At 37.7% G+C, this 19253-nt stretch overlaps 1 protein-coding gene and 1 long non-coding RNA gene across 9 annotated transcripts in view; one reads left to right on the forward strand and one right to left on the reverse strand.

Moving 5' to 3' along the window:
- Nucleotides 1-323: 323 nt before the first annotated feature.
- ELAVL2 (ELAV like RNA binding protein 2) overlaps nucleotides 324-19253 on the reverse strand; it is a 161907-nt gene continuing 142977 nt past the window's right edge. For 5 of the 8 annotated variants that reach the window (XM_027769786.1, XM_014585785.2, XM_014585784.2 and 2 more), the window contains 4 exons: nucleotides 16694-16847; nucleotides 12282-12507; nucleotides 3675-3713; nucleotides 324-3111 (listed from right to left, as the gene is read on the reverse strand). In XM_027769786.1, the coding sequence (XP_027625587.1) occupies nucleotides 2781-3111; nucleotides 3675-3713; nucleotides 12282-12507; nucleotides 16694-16847 (750 nt within the window). In that variant the 3' untranslated portion in view covers nucleotides 324-2780. The remainder of the gene's footprint in view (nucleotides 3112-3674; nucleotides 3714-12281; nucleotides 12508-16693; nucleotides 16848-19253) is intronic. The other 3 variants (XM_027769787.1, XM_027769789.1, XM_027769788.1) reach the window with 3 other exon arrangements.
- On the forward strand, nucleotides 2957-9960 carry LOC102492909 (uncharacterized). The gene is made up of 3 exons (XR_333771.1): nucleotides 2957-3014; nucleotides 6542-6611; nucleotides 9813-9960. It is a non-coding gene; the product is annotated as an uncharacterized LOC102492909 (long non-coding RNA).

Raw genomic sequence — 19253 nt, forward strand, 5'->3', positions numbered from 1 at the left:
TGCACAAGGCTGAAGGCTAAGCCAAAGCTACAGAATGATGTCAGCACAAGAGTTACAAAATTTTTCAGATGGCCAAGTAAGCATGTGCTCCTGCAAAAACTCATCTAATTATATTTGTAGACTATGAAAAGGTGTCACTCAGTCAAAAGTATTTGGGGTATTTTCAACTTCAATTAACTTGTCCTTTGGAATTCTTAATTTTCGAAAAGTTTTCAATTAAAGCTCTGAGGGAACCTCTTTTAATTCAAGAGAGCAATTTTGTTTATTAGACTGAGCAAAGGAACCCCCAAAATGTGTATAAAGACCTACTCACCAGACTGTTCTTTCCCTTCAACTTTGTTTATTGATGTACTGAACATGAAAAAGTACAAAGAATCCAAACACAAAAGAAAACATGTACAGCCTCTTAAATACTCAACAGAATATATTTTCTATTCCAACAGATGTGAATTAAGTCATACTGTACAACTTCAAATAAATACCAGCCTTACATTTTATTAAGTGCTCTGATAAACACTGTAAAGTGAAGCACAATTTGCATGCCCTCTCATCAATGCCTCGGTTTGCTACAGTAGTATAGGAAAGAAGCATGTAGCTGCTGTTTTCCCACGAGGGAAAAACTTTATTATTTTTTTTTTGTAAAGTATATACATGTATTTTATTTTTTAGTTTTTTTTTTTTTAAACGCAGAAGGTTAACTCTGACAATCTAAATGCACCTAAGGATATGAGAAAGTGCTAAGCCAATTGATTTCTGAATAGCATTGAGTGGGTCAGCATGAAAACTCGCTTATTCACTTTAGCACGCGCCTCACAGTATATGTACTGTACTATACTGAAAAATTTTATAACTACAATTTTAAATAATAAAAAATAAAACTCAAAGCAACCGCAAAGATAATGTACAACTATGTTATGCATAGCACATTGCCTGTTCTAAGGGGAAGCACGTGAGCATCTCAGTTTATACAAAAAGCAGGACGTAACTATATAGTTCTCAGTGCATCCTGATGAAGACATTTTTGCCTTCAGCTTTTTTGAAAATTTATTATAAGCTAGATGCTAATCAGAAAATATTTTGTATTTTTTAAAATTTCTTTCATACATGGTAAAGACTTATTTAATTATTTCCCCAAATAGTGGTTTAAGCATCATACAAAGTTAAATTTCAATAGCATACAGATATTTATGATTTTGTATGAAAAATGTAAGGAAATTTGTTCAAAACCTATGGTTATACTCATTTTTTTTTACCACAAACATATTTATAAACGAAAATGTAGCATCACCATAAACAGCTGAAGCTAGACTATCTACAGACAAAATTAGCAACAAATCTGATGCACTGTAAATTCAAGTCCTCAGGACAACAAAAGTGATTAAGCAAGACCTCAAGTAACAATGTTAATGCCATTTACAAAGGAAAAAACTGATACAAAAACATTCAAAACCTGAACATCACTTGGCATGTAAGGGAAAAAAAATCAAATTAGCTGAAAGGTTCATAAACACAAGGTCTTATTTACATTACACAAAGCTCAGGTGTTAGCCTTGAACATAACTTTCAAAATACCTTCAAATATATCCAACTCAGGTCACTTTTGCCGATTTGCTGCAGTACAAATCATGTGCAACGTCTTTTTTTCCTTAAGACAAAACAATTCTTCAAACAATACTGCAAGTACATCACTAAACACCATGAGCTCTATCTGAAGGGATTTCTTTAGGAAGAACAGATTTTTCCCCCATCTCTTGGTAGTTTAAATTTCTTGCCTGCTCTTATATATTCTTTTGTAAATTTTTTTTTATTTGTTTCAAAATCACAAATCAATGTGAGCCACCTATCACATAATAACCAGGATGATCAGACGCTCCACTGGTGATTACAAAAACGAAACCAGCAGTGTTTCCCCCATTGATTCTATTCCTTTCATACAAAGATCTCAAAAGTATTTTCTACATCATAAATCTTTCTAAATTTCCAACCACTGCAAATTTCCTGGTAAATTTTAAAAGCTCACTAGGTGTCATATGAAGAGATTTCTCAAAGTATTCAAGTCAAAATATTTGTTCCAGGACCAGTAAAAAGTTTCTCCAAATTTTCTTTTTTATAAAAATAGATGCTTTTTTTAAACCCACATCAAAGAGGCTCTTATCTCTTTGGCAAGGTACTGCTTTACGAAAAGTTCTCCAGTATTCTTACAATAAGCGTTTATAATGTAGCCCCCCCCTTCCCCAACCCAAATCATAATTACAAAATAAATACTGTTTTAACTTCATAAATAAAAATGTAAACTTCAAAATACTTTTCTTAAACAGACATAACAGCAGTGCTTTAAATGTAAACCAAACACAAAGCTAATCAGAAAAAGGAAAAAAAGGGGGGAAAAAAAAGACACAACCAACCAACTGAAGAATTACAACACAAAGCCTCAATATTTACTCACAGGTTCAAGGCAGTTATGTAAAAAGAAAAGAAATGTCTTCCCTTAGCTGAAACACTTTAAAAGGTCCACCTTCTTCAAAGAAGGCAATAGAATGCAATGTGACAGGTAAAAACCCTGTACCTCTTGTCCATATTCAAACATAAAAGATATTTAAGAAGTTTTAATTCAAATACTAGCAATAAAAAATCTCACATATTTCTTAGGATGCTAAGTAGTCGTTTTTATCCCCATCTCAACACTGACTTACAAAGACATTTACTAATGTATAAAGTTTCTCTTAACTTGCCTTTGTTGTATAGTTTTCATATATAAATGGACTGAGGACAAGAGCTCATTAGGCTTTGTGCGTTTTGTTTGTCTTAAAGGAGACCTGCAGTACTCTGTCTCCCAGGCGATATCCATTGAGGCTAGCTATCGCCATGGCAGCCTCATCATAGTTTGTCATAGTCACAAATCCAAAACCTTTGCATTTATTGGTGTTAAAGTCACGGATGACCTTCACGTTGGTGACAGCTCCAAAAGGCCCAAACATTTGCCACAGGATACTCTCATCTGCATCAGGAGCCAGGTTGTATACAAATATACACCACCCTGTTCCAGGGTGCCCAGGAATATTAATCCCAGCCAAACTGGTCATTCCATCAATGGTCATTGGAGAAAACCTACTAAACAAAATAGAAAACACAAACACACATACAAAACAGGAAAAAAAAAAGTTGGTTACAGCAGTGGACATTATTTCTTTTCCCTTTTCATCCCCAAGAATTTAGTAACTCCCTTCCCCCAACAGACACATCCAGCTACATGATGCTTCCGCCAAGGTTTGTGTGTGACATGCTATACTTTGAAGGTATTAATAAGTTATGAAATGACCATTATTTGCTGTGCTAAATAATATTATCCACAGTAACAAAGAAAAACACTTAGAACTGGCATCAGGAATTACGTGAGACTGGCAGGAGGGGGAAACCAACACAGAGGTAAACATGCTACAACGTCGCAACACAATATGAAACAAATGATGGGTTTTTTAAAGACCAGGTGGCATCCGGTGGCACAAAAATATCGCTTGAGACAATCGTGCTTCCAAAAGCAGCTTTTCATTCAATTACACATGCAAAATAAAACCCAACACAAACTTATGAGGGGTGGAAATATCGCTCCCCAAATCAAAGAAACTAATCAGTTGTGGGAAGGGATTATGAGTATCATGAACCTCTATCATTACCTCTTTACTCCATAAGCCATATTGAGCAGATTGTCCAACCTGCAAAACACACATTTAGCAAACTTCAGTGTTTAATTTTTCCCCTTTATGTTCAAGAAAGCTGGGCTCGTTACTGCCATCTTCCAAGGGGATATTTATACGATGATTGGATATGTGATGCCTCATAACACTGGGTCTTTTCACAGTCCTGAGAGAATGGGCACCCACTGCCATGGAATGCTAGCTCTTCTGATAGACATGGTTTATTTCTGTAAGGGGTGTACTCAGGGAATGGTGGTGTTATTCCGAGGAAATCATTCAGAGAGGAACTGTGGAGGCTCCAGAATGGTTAATGTTTAGATTCTTACGTGCTCCACGTGTACCTCCATGCAGCTTATTCTACTTTTAATTTTCATGACTCCACTGACTCTCAGGGATCCTAAGGCACACAGATAGTAAGTGGCCACATGGCTAGCAAATGGTGGCACTGATTCTCAAACTCTGCAGTTTATCGAATTCTGTAAATTTCTCTTTAATCTTCCAACTTTGAAGCAACACTCATCTCTTAAGATCAAAGTTATAATTACAGAACTCATAGGCAACCTTGGTTAATCCTTTCATCTCTCAGATGTGCCTGGTTTGAGTTCCAGTGAAGGAAAACAGAGGACTCATGACTCTAGTGAGCAACAAAGCTAGGAGTTCATAACCTAAGCCTGATGCTTACTTTGACTACACTACTGGAAGTGTAACCCTACATAGTTTTAAACAAAGTAGGACATAAACAAGCTAACTTAAGCTTTTCTGATTTACTTTTCTTTTTTTTTCCAGGGGACATGTGTATTTGCCAGAGAAAAACAGAGAGCAAAGGAGAGGGAGAGAGCATCCTGAAAGGGAATGGTCACGCCAGAATTCCTTCTCCTCCACTTCTCCCTTCTTTCATGATTCCAAGCACATGTTGATGTGAGCACTTGTTTCCTAAGCTGCCAGGCTGGGACTCGAACCAGGAAGTCAGTCATGTGGAACCTGGCTGCCTTCACCACTAGGCCTCAGTAGGCTTGCTTTTCTGAAAATGTTTACAAGAACATGACTGGGGTGGATAGGTACACTTTAAAACTTTCCACCCTCTAGTTCCTATTTCAAACATTTGTTATAGTTTTAATTCTGCTTGCTTTATCAGTTTCTGAAAGACCATTCTGATTTTCTAAATTTCCACAGTGCTTAACAATTCACTGCATTTGTTTTGAGAAAGTGGCCATAACTTGTTAGCTAGTATAACCATCTTCAACTGCCATAATTTTCACCAGTGTCCAAAAAAGACCCTGGGTCAGGGGTAACACAATATTTCTGTACTTTCTTTTAACATCTGTAAAAGGTATGTTTGAAAAAAGTCTCTACTTTGGCATCAACTCAGGCTAGAGTACTCCAAAAAAGCAATTCCTTTGAGTTTTATAAAAAGCCAGAACATATCTCATCTAGTCTTTCAGAACTGGAAAATGAAAACTGGCTCTGTACATCCCTACTCCAAATTTCCACTGGAAGTTGTGTAGGTGTGTGTTAAAAAAAAGGAAGAAGGAGGAAGGAGAATACAGGAGGTGGAAGGAGAAGGAAGAGGAAGAAGAACTGAGCTGATGTAACACAAAATGTAAGGAAACAGAACGAATCACAATGACAAAGACTCTTCTGTGTGTGGTGTGTCATTGGACCACTGAACACAGAGCACAGGCCTGATCACTGCAGGTTTATAATAAGTACCTGATAATTAAATAAATACCGAAATTATCATCAACTACTTAGTCTAGAATTAAAATATTGGGTGGAAAGTAGGGTAGCCTGTTTACACATGCAAGGGAAAAAGCACATGTGTAAAAAGTGTACCTAGGAAGAAGGGCTTGGTTTTTTGCGGAGGTGAAGAGTACAGTCAAAGATGTCATGCATTTGTACTCAAGAATAAAAATCACAAATACCAGAACTAAAAATGAACAAAAATTGGTATCATCAATCATAAAATAACTGGTAGAGAAAATTTCAAAAAATTGCAGGAGTGATCAATACAGAATTGCATTTAGCATATGACACCTGTAGAACAGAAGGGCATATTGGAGTCTCTGTCCAAAGTGCTGAAAGGCCCTAAATGCAGTGGCCCCTTATCCAATCAAAACAGTGCAACATCACCTAGGCCCATTGACTGTGTCCAGGTAGGCACTATCATGCTTTGCTATCACCCACTTAGGAGCAACTAAAAGTCAAGACCAGACACAGAATTTCTTACACAAGTTTCTGATATTTTCAAGACAGGGTAAAAACCAAACCTGAGCCCAAACTGAATTACATGCGTTGAAGATACATCTCATTTTTAACGTCCATCATCACCTACTCCTTTCCATCCCTGGCATCTCCAGGAAGTTCTAAGGACTTTTATATAAGAATTTCTAAGGACACTCTCAATAGGACTCATATTTGCTTTACCTGTTAAGACCTATAAGATAAACTCACTCTTCGCTGATTTCTTCTCTCATCTCCCATTTAGAAATATTTGGTCCTGCGACCAGCAGCTGGCATAATGGCTATGTCGCTGGACTCCCATGTAGTCAACCACGGTTCAAGTCCCAGACATGGTGGCTTAAACTCATGCCAGGCGCATGTGCGTGCATGCCCAAGATCCTGAGAGGAGCATGGAGAAGAAGGGAATGTGGCATGCCCATCCCCCCCTGGGGGGGTGATTTCTTGCTTTCTGTCTCTCTGTCTCTCTTTGTCTTTCTGGTGAGTGCACATGCCTTATAGCAAAACACCTCTCAAAATAAATAGATAAATAAAAAGGAAAGAAAAATATTTGGTCCTTTGGAATTTAAGCCAAGTTATTTACCCTCTTTCTCCTCCCCTATCACCAGGGAGAAGAGGCAGAAGCATCAGACCTAGTAGGGCTCAAAGCCCTGGCCCTGCTAAATCCACCCACTGCCTGTAAGTAGCAGAGCCCAGAAGATTTCCTTTCTCCGTGCCATGTATTCACATTTTTCATGGGAGTTCAGAGAAGGCAGTGAGTGCCCTAAATAGGTACCAGGCACTCCAAATCAAATAGCAATTGGCAAACTGGAAACTAGGTAATTACAAGAGTAAATGGTGCCATGTCTTGGACACAGGACAACTGTTACTCTCTAGAATAACATCTTTGTTGGACCTGTCTATAGCTCAAGAACATCTTTTATATAGGATCATCTTAAAATGGAAGTCAATATTCAAACAGAATTCAAGGTAGTAGACTCTAGAATAACTTGGAGGTATGTGCATCATATACTACACAATGGGAAATTACCGAAGTGCCCACTAAGGTCCATCTGTAGGGGCACAAGTGGTAGCACACTGATTTGTACCACTAGAAGCCACATGGCCGACAGCAAGTTTAGATCTCAAGTTAACCTGAAACATACCAGGTACACAAGCCTAAGAACATGCCTGACTAGAGGGCTGGGGAGGTAGGGAGTGGCAAGATGGGGCCCTGCTGAGAGTGCTTCTCTCTCTCTTGAATGCACTCTCTCATAAAAGAAAGGGAAAAAAAGATTTTTAAAAAGCGTCCATTAAATGTATATGTTTAATATTTTAAAATAAAGTATTCTTTGGCTGCCCCCATAGCCTAGTGGTTACAGGAGCAAGATCTCCCAACTGCAGCTGGAATCCTGATCCTGTCAGCATGAAAAAAACAATGGGCATGTGTGCATGCATGCCCCCAAATCCCAACAGGACAGAGATGTGAAGAAGAAGGGAATTGTGGTGTGACCATTTCCCATGGGGGGTGGGGGAGGTTTCCCTCTCCCTCTTTATCTCTCTCTAGTAAGCACATGTATTCTTTGGCAATTAATTTTTAAAATAAAAAAGAGTATTCATTACTTATATTTAATATACACTGCATCCAATATTCTCATAGACTCCCAGGACTAAGCACCGTAAGCTTACCAAAGGAGACTGAGCAGTCCTCAAAAGGAGAGGTGGCCATTGGTACTCTGACCTGTTCAGTTCAGACTCTATTTTTACAAATGATACACTAAGTGGATTTACAGAACTATAATTATAGTAGATAACCTAGCTTTAATTAAAATAGACTTCATTGTTAAAAAAAAAGCTTAAAAAAGATTCCTACCAAAAAATTATATATGATTTTATATGTATATATATGATTGATTGATAGTTTATCATATATATTGACTATATATAATAAAGATAAACTACTTATCTATCAATCATATACTAAAGTTGAAGATGACACCAGTAAGGGAAATCCAAGCAAATAAGGAAAAGGAGACCAATTATTTTCCCTTCTCCTTGTTCAAGACACATTTTATACCAACATGTCTTGAATGAAGTCAGACAGGAACTTCAAAATTATCCGTATTCTTTAGGGGTTTCAAAATTATCCATGTTATTTTAGGAGCCCTACCTTGAAAGATTCACTATTTATTAGATAAATGAAATATGAAGCTGGCCCACATGGTAATTTACAAGACAGTTCATATATTAGTTATTTCATCTATATCCTATCTTTCTTTCCAGTGGTTGATTAGTGGTTCATAAGTTATGAATATAATAGCACAAGCAAATTTGTATATGTCTTATGAAACAAATAGGGTTACGTGTACAAACATTTTTCTAGCAGTTGGAATACAACTCAGATTTTAACTAGGAAATGCTGGGTCGTCAGAAAGATCATGATGTTATTTTTCTGGATTTTTTTTTTTTTTGCAAAAATGCATCATGATTTTTCTGAAGACCCAGTATTTCAACAGAACCACATATAAGTAAGAGAATAAAAATAAGATACCTCCTAATTTTCAAGCCATATAAGTAAGAGAATAAAAATAAGATACCTAATTTTCAAGAAACTTAGCTGACAGACTACAAGTCAAGGGTGAAATGTGAAACCAACTAGTCAAATAAAAATATGAAAAGAGGTTACCCAATGGGTAACAAAATAAAACCCCAGGGTCTACAATATAAAGGTTATCAAAATCTCTCCAAATAGTCAACTAAGACCTGTTTGGATGTTATCCACAACAAAGTCATCAACTTATCCCTTTATCCACTTAGATAGTATCTTGTGTCCTTTAAGAAAGAAGAAAAGTGTTCGAGACTATTGATACCAGTTTCTTCCAGAAGGAAATTGTGATAATGCAACCAGCATACGCCTTAAATGTGACTCAAGTGCCGATTTAAAAGGCTCCTTTAAAAATGCATAAAGGCTCAGAGAAGCAGGCACACAGGCCATTAGACTAGATCACATTCAATAAAATTACAACTGCACCACAAGAAAAGAACATGAAAAATTTGGCATAAAGCTTAATACAGACATCATATCCCAAGAATATACTTAAGAGGCCTGAATTACACTATCTATCCAAATAAATAAGGCCTGTCTTATTTTGAAAACTGCACTCAATTAAATAAGCCTAATAGATCAGGAGCATTCTTGTTAAAATAATTCTCTACTTATTCACATGGGTTGGATGAGCAATAAACCTCAAAAACCCCTTTCAAATTTAACCCTATTTCACAGATCTTAATTTTTTTAACCTTAAAAGATAGGCTGCACTGCAAAAAATACTTAATAGTATCCTACATTATGGTCATAATACTTATAATTTATATTCTCCAATCTCTCTTAAACTCCAAGGTATTATGAAAGCATAAATATATACACCGAGAAGGTTTCTAAACCTCTGCTAGCAAAAGCATTAAAACACAAGTATTAGGGACACAATATTCATGTAAAAAATTTAGAACTTAACTAGAGAAGGGAGAAAAGTAGCAATAAAATAAAGGAGTCCTTAATTCAAAAGTCTTTATAAGAGGCAAAAAAAAAAAAAAAAAAAAGTTCAACCTTCATGGAGAAAAAGGTGTTTTTCTTTAACTTGGCGGTCAACACACATCAGTAAAACCTGAACTCCAAGAACAATTTCTAACACCCTAGTCAGATCAGACACCTACACCAAGCACACTGGCTAGTTTGTTCATGGGTCATTATCTCAACAGAGAATGTGGGAGATATAGTAAGTGGGGTGAAGAAGACAATAGTTGAGTATCTTAAGGGAGAATAACAATTTCTCCCATTTTCTGAAACCCGAATTTTCTTAAAACTAACCCAATCTTCTTTTCCAAAATTTCTTTCTATAGGAGTCCAGGAAATGAAGAATTTCCCAGTTAATGATAACATATGGTATGAAAAGAAAAACACAAAGTGAGTCGATGACTTTTTCAGAAGATATTAAATATGGCCATCAAAATATCCTGTGAAGTTTTACCCCACAAACAATAAAAAGCACAGAGCATGGGAAGAGAGGAGTGTGGTGAGAGGGAGAGTACACACTGCAGTCAGCAACAAGCTCACATATTTGTCCCTTATGGTCTCTGCCATTTCAGGCACTCTCCTGAATCCTGTCTTTTAGTGCTCTTGCCTAATTTTCTTCAGTAATGATTCTAAGGATTTCATTTTGCTGAATACCTTGAATACACCTACACAGTTCATAACAAAAAAAAAGCAAAAGTAACTGTTTAAAATAATATAGCTTTCCTGTAAACACCAAATATTTTATATCTTTACAGTGCTACAAAGGCAACAGTAAATGTGAAAGAACAACTGTTTTCTCCCCTAAACTCAAAATTATTTTCCAGGCCTCCATGAGCTCTCAATGCGCTGAACAAGCTGCCTAGGAAACACTTGTAAGATTCCTCCAGGCTTGTCTGTCCTAAATTTGAACACACACAAAAATATTATTCCCTTTAAAAAGATGCCATAGAGAAAACCTATAGGCAGAGCTCTAAAAATGGCTTTGTGAGGGGTCTTTGTGCACAGGTGCAAGTATCAAGCAATCCATGCATCTCTGACCCAAGTCTGACCACCATGACCAGACACCAAAGTTAAGGTGGCAAAGTTTCTTTTCTACTGACGCTTTTTTCCCCCAAAGTTACAGCAGAATGTGAAGTACAAGTCTAATTTAACTGGGTACACAGTCACCCAGTTCAAATGTAGCCTCTGACAATATCAACTCTTAGAGACTCTGAGGGCAGAAGTCAACTGAAGAACTTCAATGTGGTGCTGATGGCCAATTTCCTTCTCAAATATCAAATAATGCAACTTAAGAATTTGTTTAAAGGAGGCATTTTGGCTGATTTTTCTCTCCCCTCTCTCCATCATTCTAAATGCCTCAATGGAAAAAAATGCATGTGATTTTAACCGGAAAACATTTAACTCTTCACTCTTACTTTGTTATGTTTGTGATTATATATTTGGTAACTACTCTATCTCAGGAAGAAAAAAAATAAAACTGGTATGTATTTATAATTTAAAAAAAAAATTAGTGTGGGGGTGAGATGGCAGTATAGCTACAGTGCACCATATGGCCAAAAAGGATATTTAAAAATGGCCTGGAAAATAAAAACTGAGTGACTTGCTTATGAAATTCTTTATGTTCTGTGTAACTTCTTACAGTCACTGTTCTCACATTCAGAGCAGAAATATTTTTTAATGACTCTAGATCTTCTTGTTAACCCAGGATCAAAACAAAACTTAAGAAATGGTAATATTTTTGCCTGTGAAGGAGGGTGTCTTCTTTGCGCTAAAGCCACATGGTCATTCCATGGACAGAGATCAGCAAACCACCACCCACGGGCCAAGTCCAGACTGTCTGCCACCTGTTGCTGTATGGTCTAGGAGCTAAAATTGCCTTGTATGTTTTTGAAGGGTTGATTTTAAAAGGCCACATCATGGAGACCATGATCCACAAAGCCTAAAATATATACTATTTGGCCCTTTACAGAGAAGGTATGCCAACCTGTAAACTACAAGAAATAATATAAAATATACCTAACAATAAAAAGGAAGCCATTTGTAGAAACATATTCACTTACAGAAACATAGTATTACAAACAGATCATATATTTTTAATGGTATACATATAAGGGGACTTGAAAAAAATGTGTGTAAAACAGAATTGAAATGAAAGCTTGTTTTGGTGCAAAAAGTTTTGAAATCCATGGTTTTTTCATAAAATCCATTTTCCCATGAACTAGTTGCAGACCCCTCCTATTAAAAGAAAAGCAACTAAAAGATCTTAACCTAAAAAATTGAAACACAAGAATAAAATCTTTTCTAGGAAAAAAACTAAAAAAGAAAACTGCAAGCACTGGAATCAGTTAGAGTCCAGCACTGTAGAGGTTAGGATTTCTCACACATGGCACTGCCAATGTTTTGGCAGCCTGATAATTTTTGGTTGTTCTCAAGGGCTGTCCCAGACATTGTGGGATGTCTATCAGCAACCCTACCTCTACCCACTAGATGCCAGTATGCAACTCCTTGCACCAGCAAGACCAACACAAATGCCTCCATACGTTGTCAAATGACCCCTGGGGGACAGAATCACCCATTGAAAACTACTGCCCTGGGCTATTATCCTTTTGTCCCCGCCTTCAATATTAGCAAAAGATACTTCTGCCCAAGCAGGTTCTATCTGTGCCCATGAGAAAAAGAAAACAATACTACTAGTAAAAGCAAAGCAGAGATCCTGTCAATAAAAGTTGTGGACAATAAACCTGAGTGTTCTCTTTCATTTCAGTAGCTGGGCACGAGAACTATACCAGACTTACCTAAAACGCTGTGCCTGCTGAGCTAGCGGTCCCGGGTACCTTCTGTTTGGAGACTGGTACAGCTGGGAAAGGATGGCCTGATTGGGGTTTTGGCTTGGATTATTAGCAAACTTTACAGTGATTGGCTCTGTGGCACCAGGAGGTTTCTGGCCATTTAGGCCTTTGATAGCTTCTTCTGCCTCAATCCGCTTGTCAAATCGAATAAACCCTACACCCCTTGATATGCCTATGGTAGATTTAAGTCAAGATTTGGGAAAGAGGGAGTGGAAGGAGAGGGGAGGGAGAGAAGAAAGGATAAATTAATTTTTCCTTCTCAAGAACACATTTTCACCCACATATAACATTTGCCATAAAAACCATACCAGGAGGAAAGTTTTACCTTAACTTACTAACAATTCAGACTAGAATTGCAAGTTTGCATTTTTTTAAAAATGCTTGAAGTCATCTATGCAATCTGAGTACCCATTGATCACATGCCTTCCAATAAGTGACAACTGCAAGAAAGCACAAGGATGTCCAGGTTTTCTCTCCCTTACCTACCACCCATATAGTCTCTTTAATATCAACAGTTTGCCTGACTTTCATTGTTCAAATTGTGCTCTTGGACAAGCAGCTCAGAAATGAGGGGCACAGGTAGTTCCTTTCCTTGTAACAAGGAGAAGGGAAACAGCCATTTGCTAAAAATTGCTACAAAGCTATGTTACTAAAAATATATGCACCATGGTAGATACAAATTTTTGCTAAAATGTTGGATGTATTCCGCTTAATAATACTGTATAAGATACATGTCCTGGGAGAAAAAAATGTCTGAAGACTCTTTGAGTCTCTGAAGTTCCCACATGGTTCTAAGTAGATGACTTTACAAGAGAGAAATAATACACGATGGGGGAAAGGAGGGAAAAGAAAACTCACAATAGTTTTGTTTTACAAGAAGTAAAGCATCAAAGCCTTCTGGCCTCAGCAGCATCACTCCTAACTATGGGAGGCTATTTCCTGCCCCACATTTGCTCCACTTTGAGAGACAAGAAGGAAGCAGAAGGATGGTCAAAAAATCTTTCCAGCTTATGAGACGGGAGAGAGAGACACTTGGCTTATTCCATTTAATTAGTGTGAACAGGCTAGTCAGTGTGGCCACAGCTGGGCGTCATGAGGTAGGTAGCTGCAGGGAAATACTTTCTTGGCAACCAAATTGGTACCAGCAGCACCAGTTTGGGACCAGTAACTGGAAAAGTAGACGATTCAGAGTATGTCAAGGAAAAAAAGAATGAGGGGTTACTGAGAAATGTATACTGAGAAAATGTACTCACTTATAAGGACTTTAAAAAGAAATGAAAGTTTCCTTGCTTTACAATACTGTGTAAGGTTAATGGCTTAGAATTTTCTAAAGTGGCTAAGGTGTTTTTTCCCTCCATATCTGTGTATCTCAGACAGCCCTGTAAGTTTTTTTCTACTGAAGCTAAATCCATTGCACATTATTACCATCTGATGGCTAAATAACAAAATTGCAGGGTTTCACTTTTTATTTCAGGTGAAGTGAATAATAACTTTATTTTGAAAGCCTCCTAACTATGAAGATGAAAAGGCAAAATAATGGCAGATATATCCTTTCACTTATCTACTGGATCCTATTTAGAATTTCATAACCTCTAGAACTTAGCTGTTCCATTAGGAAAGTGTCAGACAGTGAGATGGACTATACACAGGTTGAGTCACCTAAGTGTCCCTCAAACTTGGCAAGCATCAGAATAACCGGAGGGTAAAACACTGAGAATTTCATTCAGTACGGTTTGGGTGGGGAATGAGAATTTCCAATTCTAGCAAGGATCCAGAACAATACTGATGCTGCCCGGGTGGGTCCAGACTTGGGAACCACTGAGTAAACGGCAGGATGACAGGCTTGATCTACCTGTGACCCCATGTGCTCAGGATGGACTGTCAGGCAATGAGATGGGATTTCTCTATCAGGTTAAAAATCTACTCTGGATTTACCAAGTCCTCATTAAGAATGAATTAATACAAAGGTATGGCTGATAGGAACAAAATAAAAAAGTATTCTGTTGTCTTAAATTAATGTATCTGAACTGGTAGGCTTGGATTTCTATTTAACCCTGTTCTCTCTCTACTCAGGACACCTCACCAGGGTAGAGTTTCCTATGAAGTCAATAAATAGCAGGAAGAATGCTCTGATCAAATTCAGATCAACTAATTATCTTCACTTGAAATATTTAAAATGTGATCTAGTTTTATGCTTTGATGAATCCACTGTTTTCTTTAAAAAAAAAAAATATACTCTGTAATAGTGTGAACAGGCTAGTCAGTGTGACCACAGCTGGGCGTCATGAGGTAGGTAGCTGCCGGGGAATACTTTCTTGGCAACCAAATTGGTACCAGCAGCACCAGTTTGGGACCAGTAACTGGAAAAGTAGACGATTCAGAGTATGTCAAGGAAAAAAAGAATGAGGGGTTACTGAGAAATGTATACTGAGAAAATGTACTCACTTATAAGGACTTTAAAAAGAAATGAAAGTTTCCTTGCTTTACAATACTGTGTAAGGTTAATGGCTTAGAATTTTCTAAAGTGGCTAAGGTGTTTTTTCCCTCCATATCTGTGTATCTCAGACAGCCCTGTAAGTTTTTTTCTACTGAAGCTAAATCCATTGCACATTATTACCATCTGATGGCTAAATAACAAAATTGCAGGGTTTCACTTTTTATTTCAGGTGAAGTGAATAATAACTTTATTTTGAAAGCCTCCTAACTATGAAGATGAAAAGGCAAAATAATGGCAGATATATCCTTTCACTTATCTACTGGATCCTATTTAGAATTTCATAACCTCTAGAACTTAGCTGTTCCATTAGGAAAGTGTCAGACAGTGAGATGGACTATACACAGGTTGAGTCACCTAAGTGTCCCTCAAACTTGGCAAGCATCAGAATAACCGGAGGGTAAAACACTGAGAATTTCATTCAGTACGGTTTGGGTGGGGAATGAGAATTTCCAATTCTAGCAAGGATCCAGAACAATACTGATGCTGCCCGGGTGGGTCCAGACTTGGGAACCACTGAGTAAACGGCAGGATGACAGGCTTGATCTACCTGTGACCCCATGTGCTCAGGATGGACTGTCAGGCAATGAGATGGGATTTCTCTATCAGGTTAAAAATCTACTCTGGATTTACCAAGTCCTCATTAAGAATGAATTAATACAAAGGTATGGCTGATAGGAACAAAATAAAAAAGTATTCTGTTGTCTTAAATTAATGTATCTGAACTGGTAGGCTTGGATTTCTATTTAACCCTGTTCTCTCTCTACTCAGGACACCTCACCAGGGTAGAGTTTCCTATGAAGTCAATAAATAGCAGGAAGAATGCTCTGATCAAATTCAGATCAACTAATTATCTTCACTTGAAATATTTAAAATGTGATCTAGTTTTATGCTTTGATGAATCCACTGTTTTTCTTTAAAAAAAAAAAAGTATACTCTGTAATATGCAATGTGTCACCAGAGTATTACTGTGTGAGAGAGAAAGGTGGGGAGAGAGAGGAGGAGGAGAAGGGATAAGAGAGAAAAAGAAATAGGAGAGAAAAGTCCTCTTTTTTTTTTTTTTTAAATGGAGAAATCCACAAAAACTTAATGTGGTTATGTGAGTGTATGGCACTGCAAGTGATTCTCCACCCCTGCACCCACTCCTTACCATGTTTCTTTACTTTTAAAATGTTTCTAAAGGAGTAAGTATTGTTTTTATAATAGAAAGATATTTATACTTTATTTTTAAAATCCACCATCAAATGGGCATTTCTACCTTTTCTTTAACTAAAACCTTTGGCCAATGAGCTCCCTTATAAGCAAAAATTTTAATAAAAATCTCAGTCTCCTCGTTTCATTTTGTTTAAAAGTTATATTAGGCATAACGAATTTTTAACATTCAGAATTTCATACTCTTACACATACCCATGCAGCACAGCACAGACCTGGAAAACGGTCTTACCAGCAATTATCAGTGTGCAGGTACTATAATCCTCCCTTGGAGAACTAGCTGCATATTGCTGTATTAAACTTTGTTTTCACAAATATAAAGATTGTTTATTAGTACTTTATAAGGAGGACGGGGTTTTTTTTTTTCATGCACTGGTTTGGAAATGAAGATTATAGCATCTATAAATTTATTACAAGTCATGAAACAGGCTTCAAACCTGCACCTTCAGGGTGGGAATGACTCAAGCTTGCTCACTACACTCCACAATCTATTTTTGTCCATGCATATTTATGAACAATTCCAGCAGAAAATTGCATTTTCTGGCCCACATATACCTTTGATGTGTTCTAGAGGCAAGACTGCTATAAGGCAAGACAGAATATTTCATAATCTGCCAGTCAGAGAGACCATCCAGAGCAGCTGCCTACTTACCAGTGACCTGGTCGACAAGAATACGAGAAGTAATGATGCGCCCATATTGTGAAAAAAGCTGTTCCAACTCCTTCTGGGTCATTGTTTTCGGAAGTCCACTGACATATAAATTTGCATCTCTGATAGAAGCTGAACTTGGGCGAGCATAGGAAACCTGGAAACAAGATATAAAATTAAACATTCACACACTCATTCACCTTCCTTTAGAAACTCAAAGGCTGTCTCAGTAACTGTTCCGTAAGAAGTACATGACAAACACTGAAATTAAAGCAAGCCAAGCACTGACTAATTTACTCATTTTGGGGGAGATTCTGAACAAATGGTAAGTGCCATTCCTCTGGATGGAGAAGAGGGAGTATTTGGCCTTACAGAGCTTGCAAGCTCTCGAAATAGACAAGTGGTGCGTGGAGCCTGGTATCACTCTGGGAACAGGTCGTGCTCAGTGGGACAAGCCCCTAAAACTGGGATTTAGGCCCCATCATCCCATGAGTAAGGATTCTAAATTCATTGGAATTACATTTTTGTGACCTGTTTTCCATATTCTCAGACCTGTGAAGATGGTAGTAACACATTTCTAAAAAATTTAACCCTCCAGTAAGTACGCCCTTTTGATTTAAACCAGAATAACTTTGTCTTTCATAAATTCCCAGAAATTAAAATATGTGACTGAGCTATGCCCTTACCACTGTTTTGTCCTGTCTTTTTAACTTTGATTTTCAAAGTCTGAAGCCTTTCATTAATTTTTTTTTCCATTTTCCTTTCCTTTTTTGGGGGGGTGGGGTGGGGAGGTTTTTGCTATAGGGTGTGTATGCTCACCAGAAAGACAGAGAGAGACAGAGAGACAGAAAGCGAGAAATCATTCCCCAGGGGGGATGGCCACACCACAATCCCTTCTCCTCTATTCTCTCGGGATCTTGGGTGCACACACACACTCGCGCCTGTTGTGAGTTTAAGCCACCGGGTTCGGGACTTGAACCGTGGTCGACTACATGGGAGTCCAACAACATAGCCATTACGCTAACTGCTGGTCCCAGCCTTTCATTGATTTTTACCTGCCATTTTATGTATTCTTTTCAAGGGGCTTCCCATCTTTGAGAAATAGTACCAAAATGCCTCCAAGAGCTGCTTATATTTGACATACAGTATCCAAACAATAACAAGTTATGTCTCTGTGTGTATATATATATATATATATTTGTTTATAATCATCAGGTAAGCTCCAAGAGGAAGAAACTCAACCTATCTCACTCACTGCTGTCTCCTCACTGTGTCATCAATGCCAGGATGTGCAAGGTGCTAAAATATTTGATGAGTAAAGTCATCTTACACCCCACTGATCTTGTGGGTTCACAGCTTACTGAACCAGAGCATTTAATAAAGGTAGTTCATTAAGTCATCTAGATCTCTGGTCCAGGCTGTGAACGCTCTTAGCCTATAACCTACCTCTTCCAATATTTAGATAGCTACAAGTTTCTTGAGCTATTCCTAACCACTTTCCCGTTGATTTAACTGTAAGCTCTTCTAGACCAGCCAACTACAAGGACAGAACTTTCTCAATACCTCATCTTCTTTATAATTTATAAAAATGGCCAGTGGGTGTCAAGCCCTGGTGCCACTCCACGATGCTGGAGACATATGGAAGATAAGGATTTGGCTCCCAGGTTGACCTGTACACAATGGACTGGGGCATGCATTTGCCTGAGATGCTAGCTTGGGAGGCTAGGATGGGAGATAATAGCATGAATGACCTTATTGGGAGTGCTTGCCTGGCTCTCGCTCTCTCAGAACACTTCTAAAAAGTGGCCGACGGATCTGACTCAGAATTGATTTGCAGGGGTATTATGATATAATTACGTTTGCCAGCTCACTGTATCCATTAGTACCTACCATTAATCTAGTTTATTATCAAAACAAAAAACTTTTCCCAATTTATACTAGTATTTAAATAACTTTGAGTATGTTACACCAAATGTTTTCTCCATGGTTTAAATTATGTCCACAGTTCTATGAAGTAGGTTTTATTCAACTTATGGAAGTCTCTCTTTCACCACTGATCCAAAATAATATTTAATGTTCCTACCCTATACTCAATTAGTTTGCTCATTAACAACTGAAAATACACCTAATGTTCCAAAGGCTGTATCTGGAGGTCATATTTGCACTGCCCTTTCCAACATAACAAAGTAACTGAGAGTAGTGAAAGGATAACTACTTGCTTGGTACTTGTTTTCTCTATGCTTAAACATTTAAAAACAAGGAAGATTGAGAAATCCAAATGTAAGTGAAAAGTAGGAAATAGGGACCAGCAGTTGGCATAATGGCTATCTATGTCTCTGGACTCCCATATAGTCGACGATGGTTCGAGTCCTGGACCTGGTGGCTTAAAATTCATGCTGGATGCGTGAGCATGCATGCCCAAGATCCCAAGAGGAGGATGGGGGAGAAGGGATTGTGGAGTGGCCATTCCCCTGAAGGATGATTTCTTGCAAGCACACGTGTTCTATAGCAAAAACCTCTAAAAAAAAAAAAAAAAAAAAAAAAAAAAAAAAAAAAAAAGAAA

Source organism: Tupaia chinensis, unplaced genomic scaffold (assembly GCF_000334495.1).
Source record: "Tupaia chinensis unplaced genomic scaffold, TupChi_1.0 Scaffold000093_1, whole genome shotgun sequence".
NCBI lineage: Eukaryota > Metazoa > Chordata > Mammalia > Scandentia > Tupaiidae > Tupaia > Tupaia belangeri.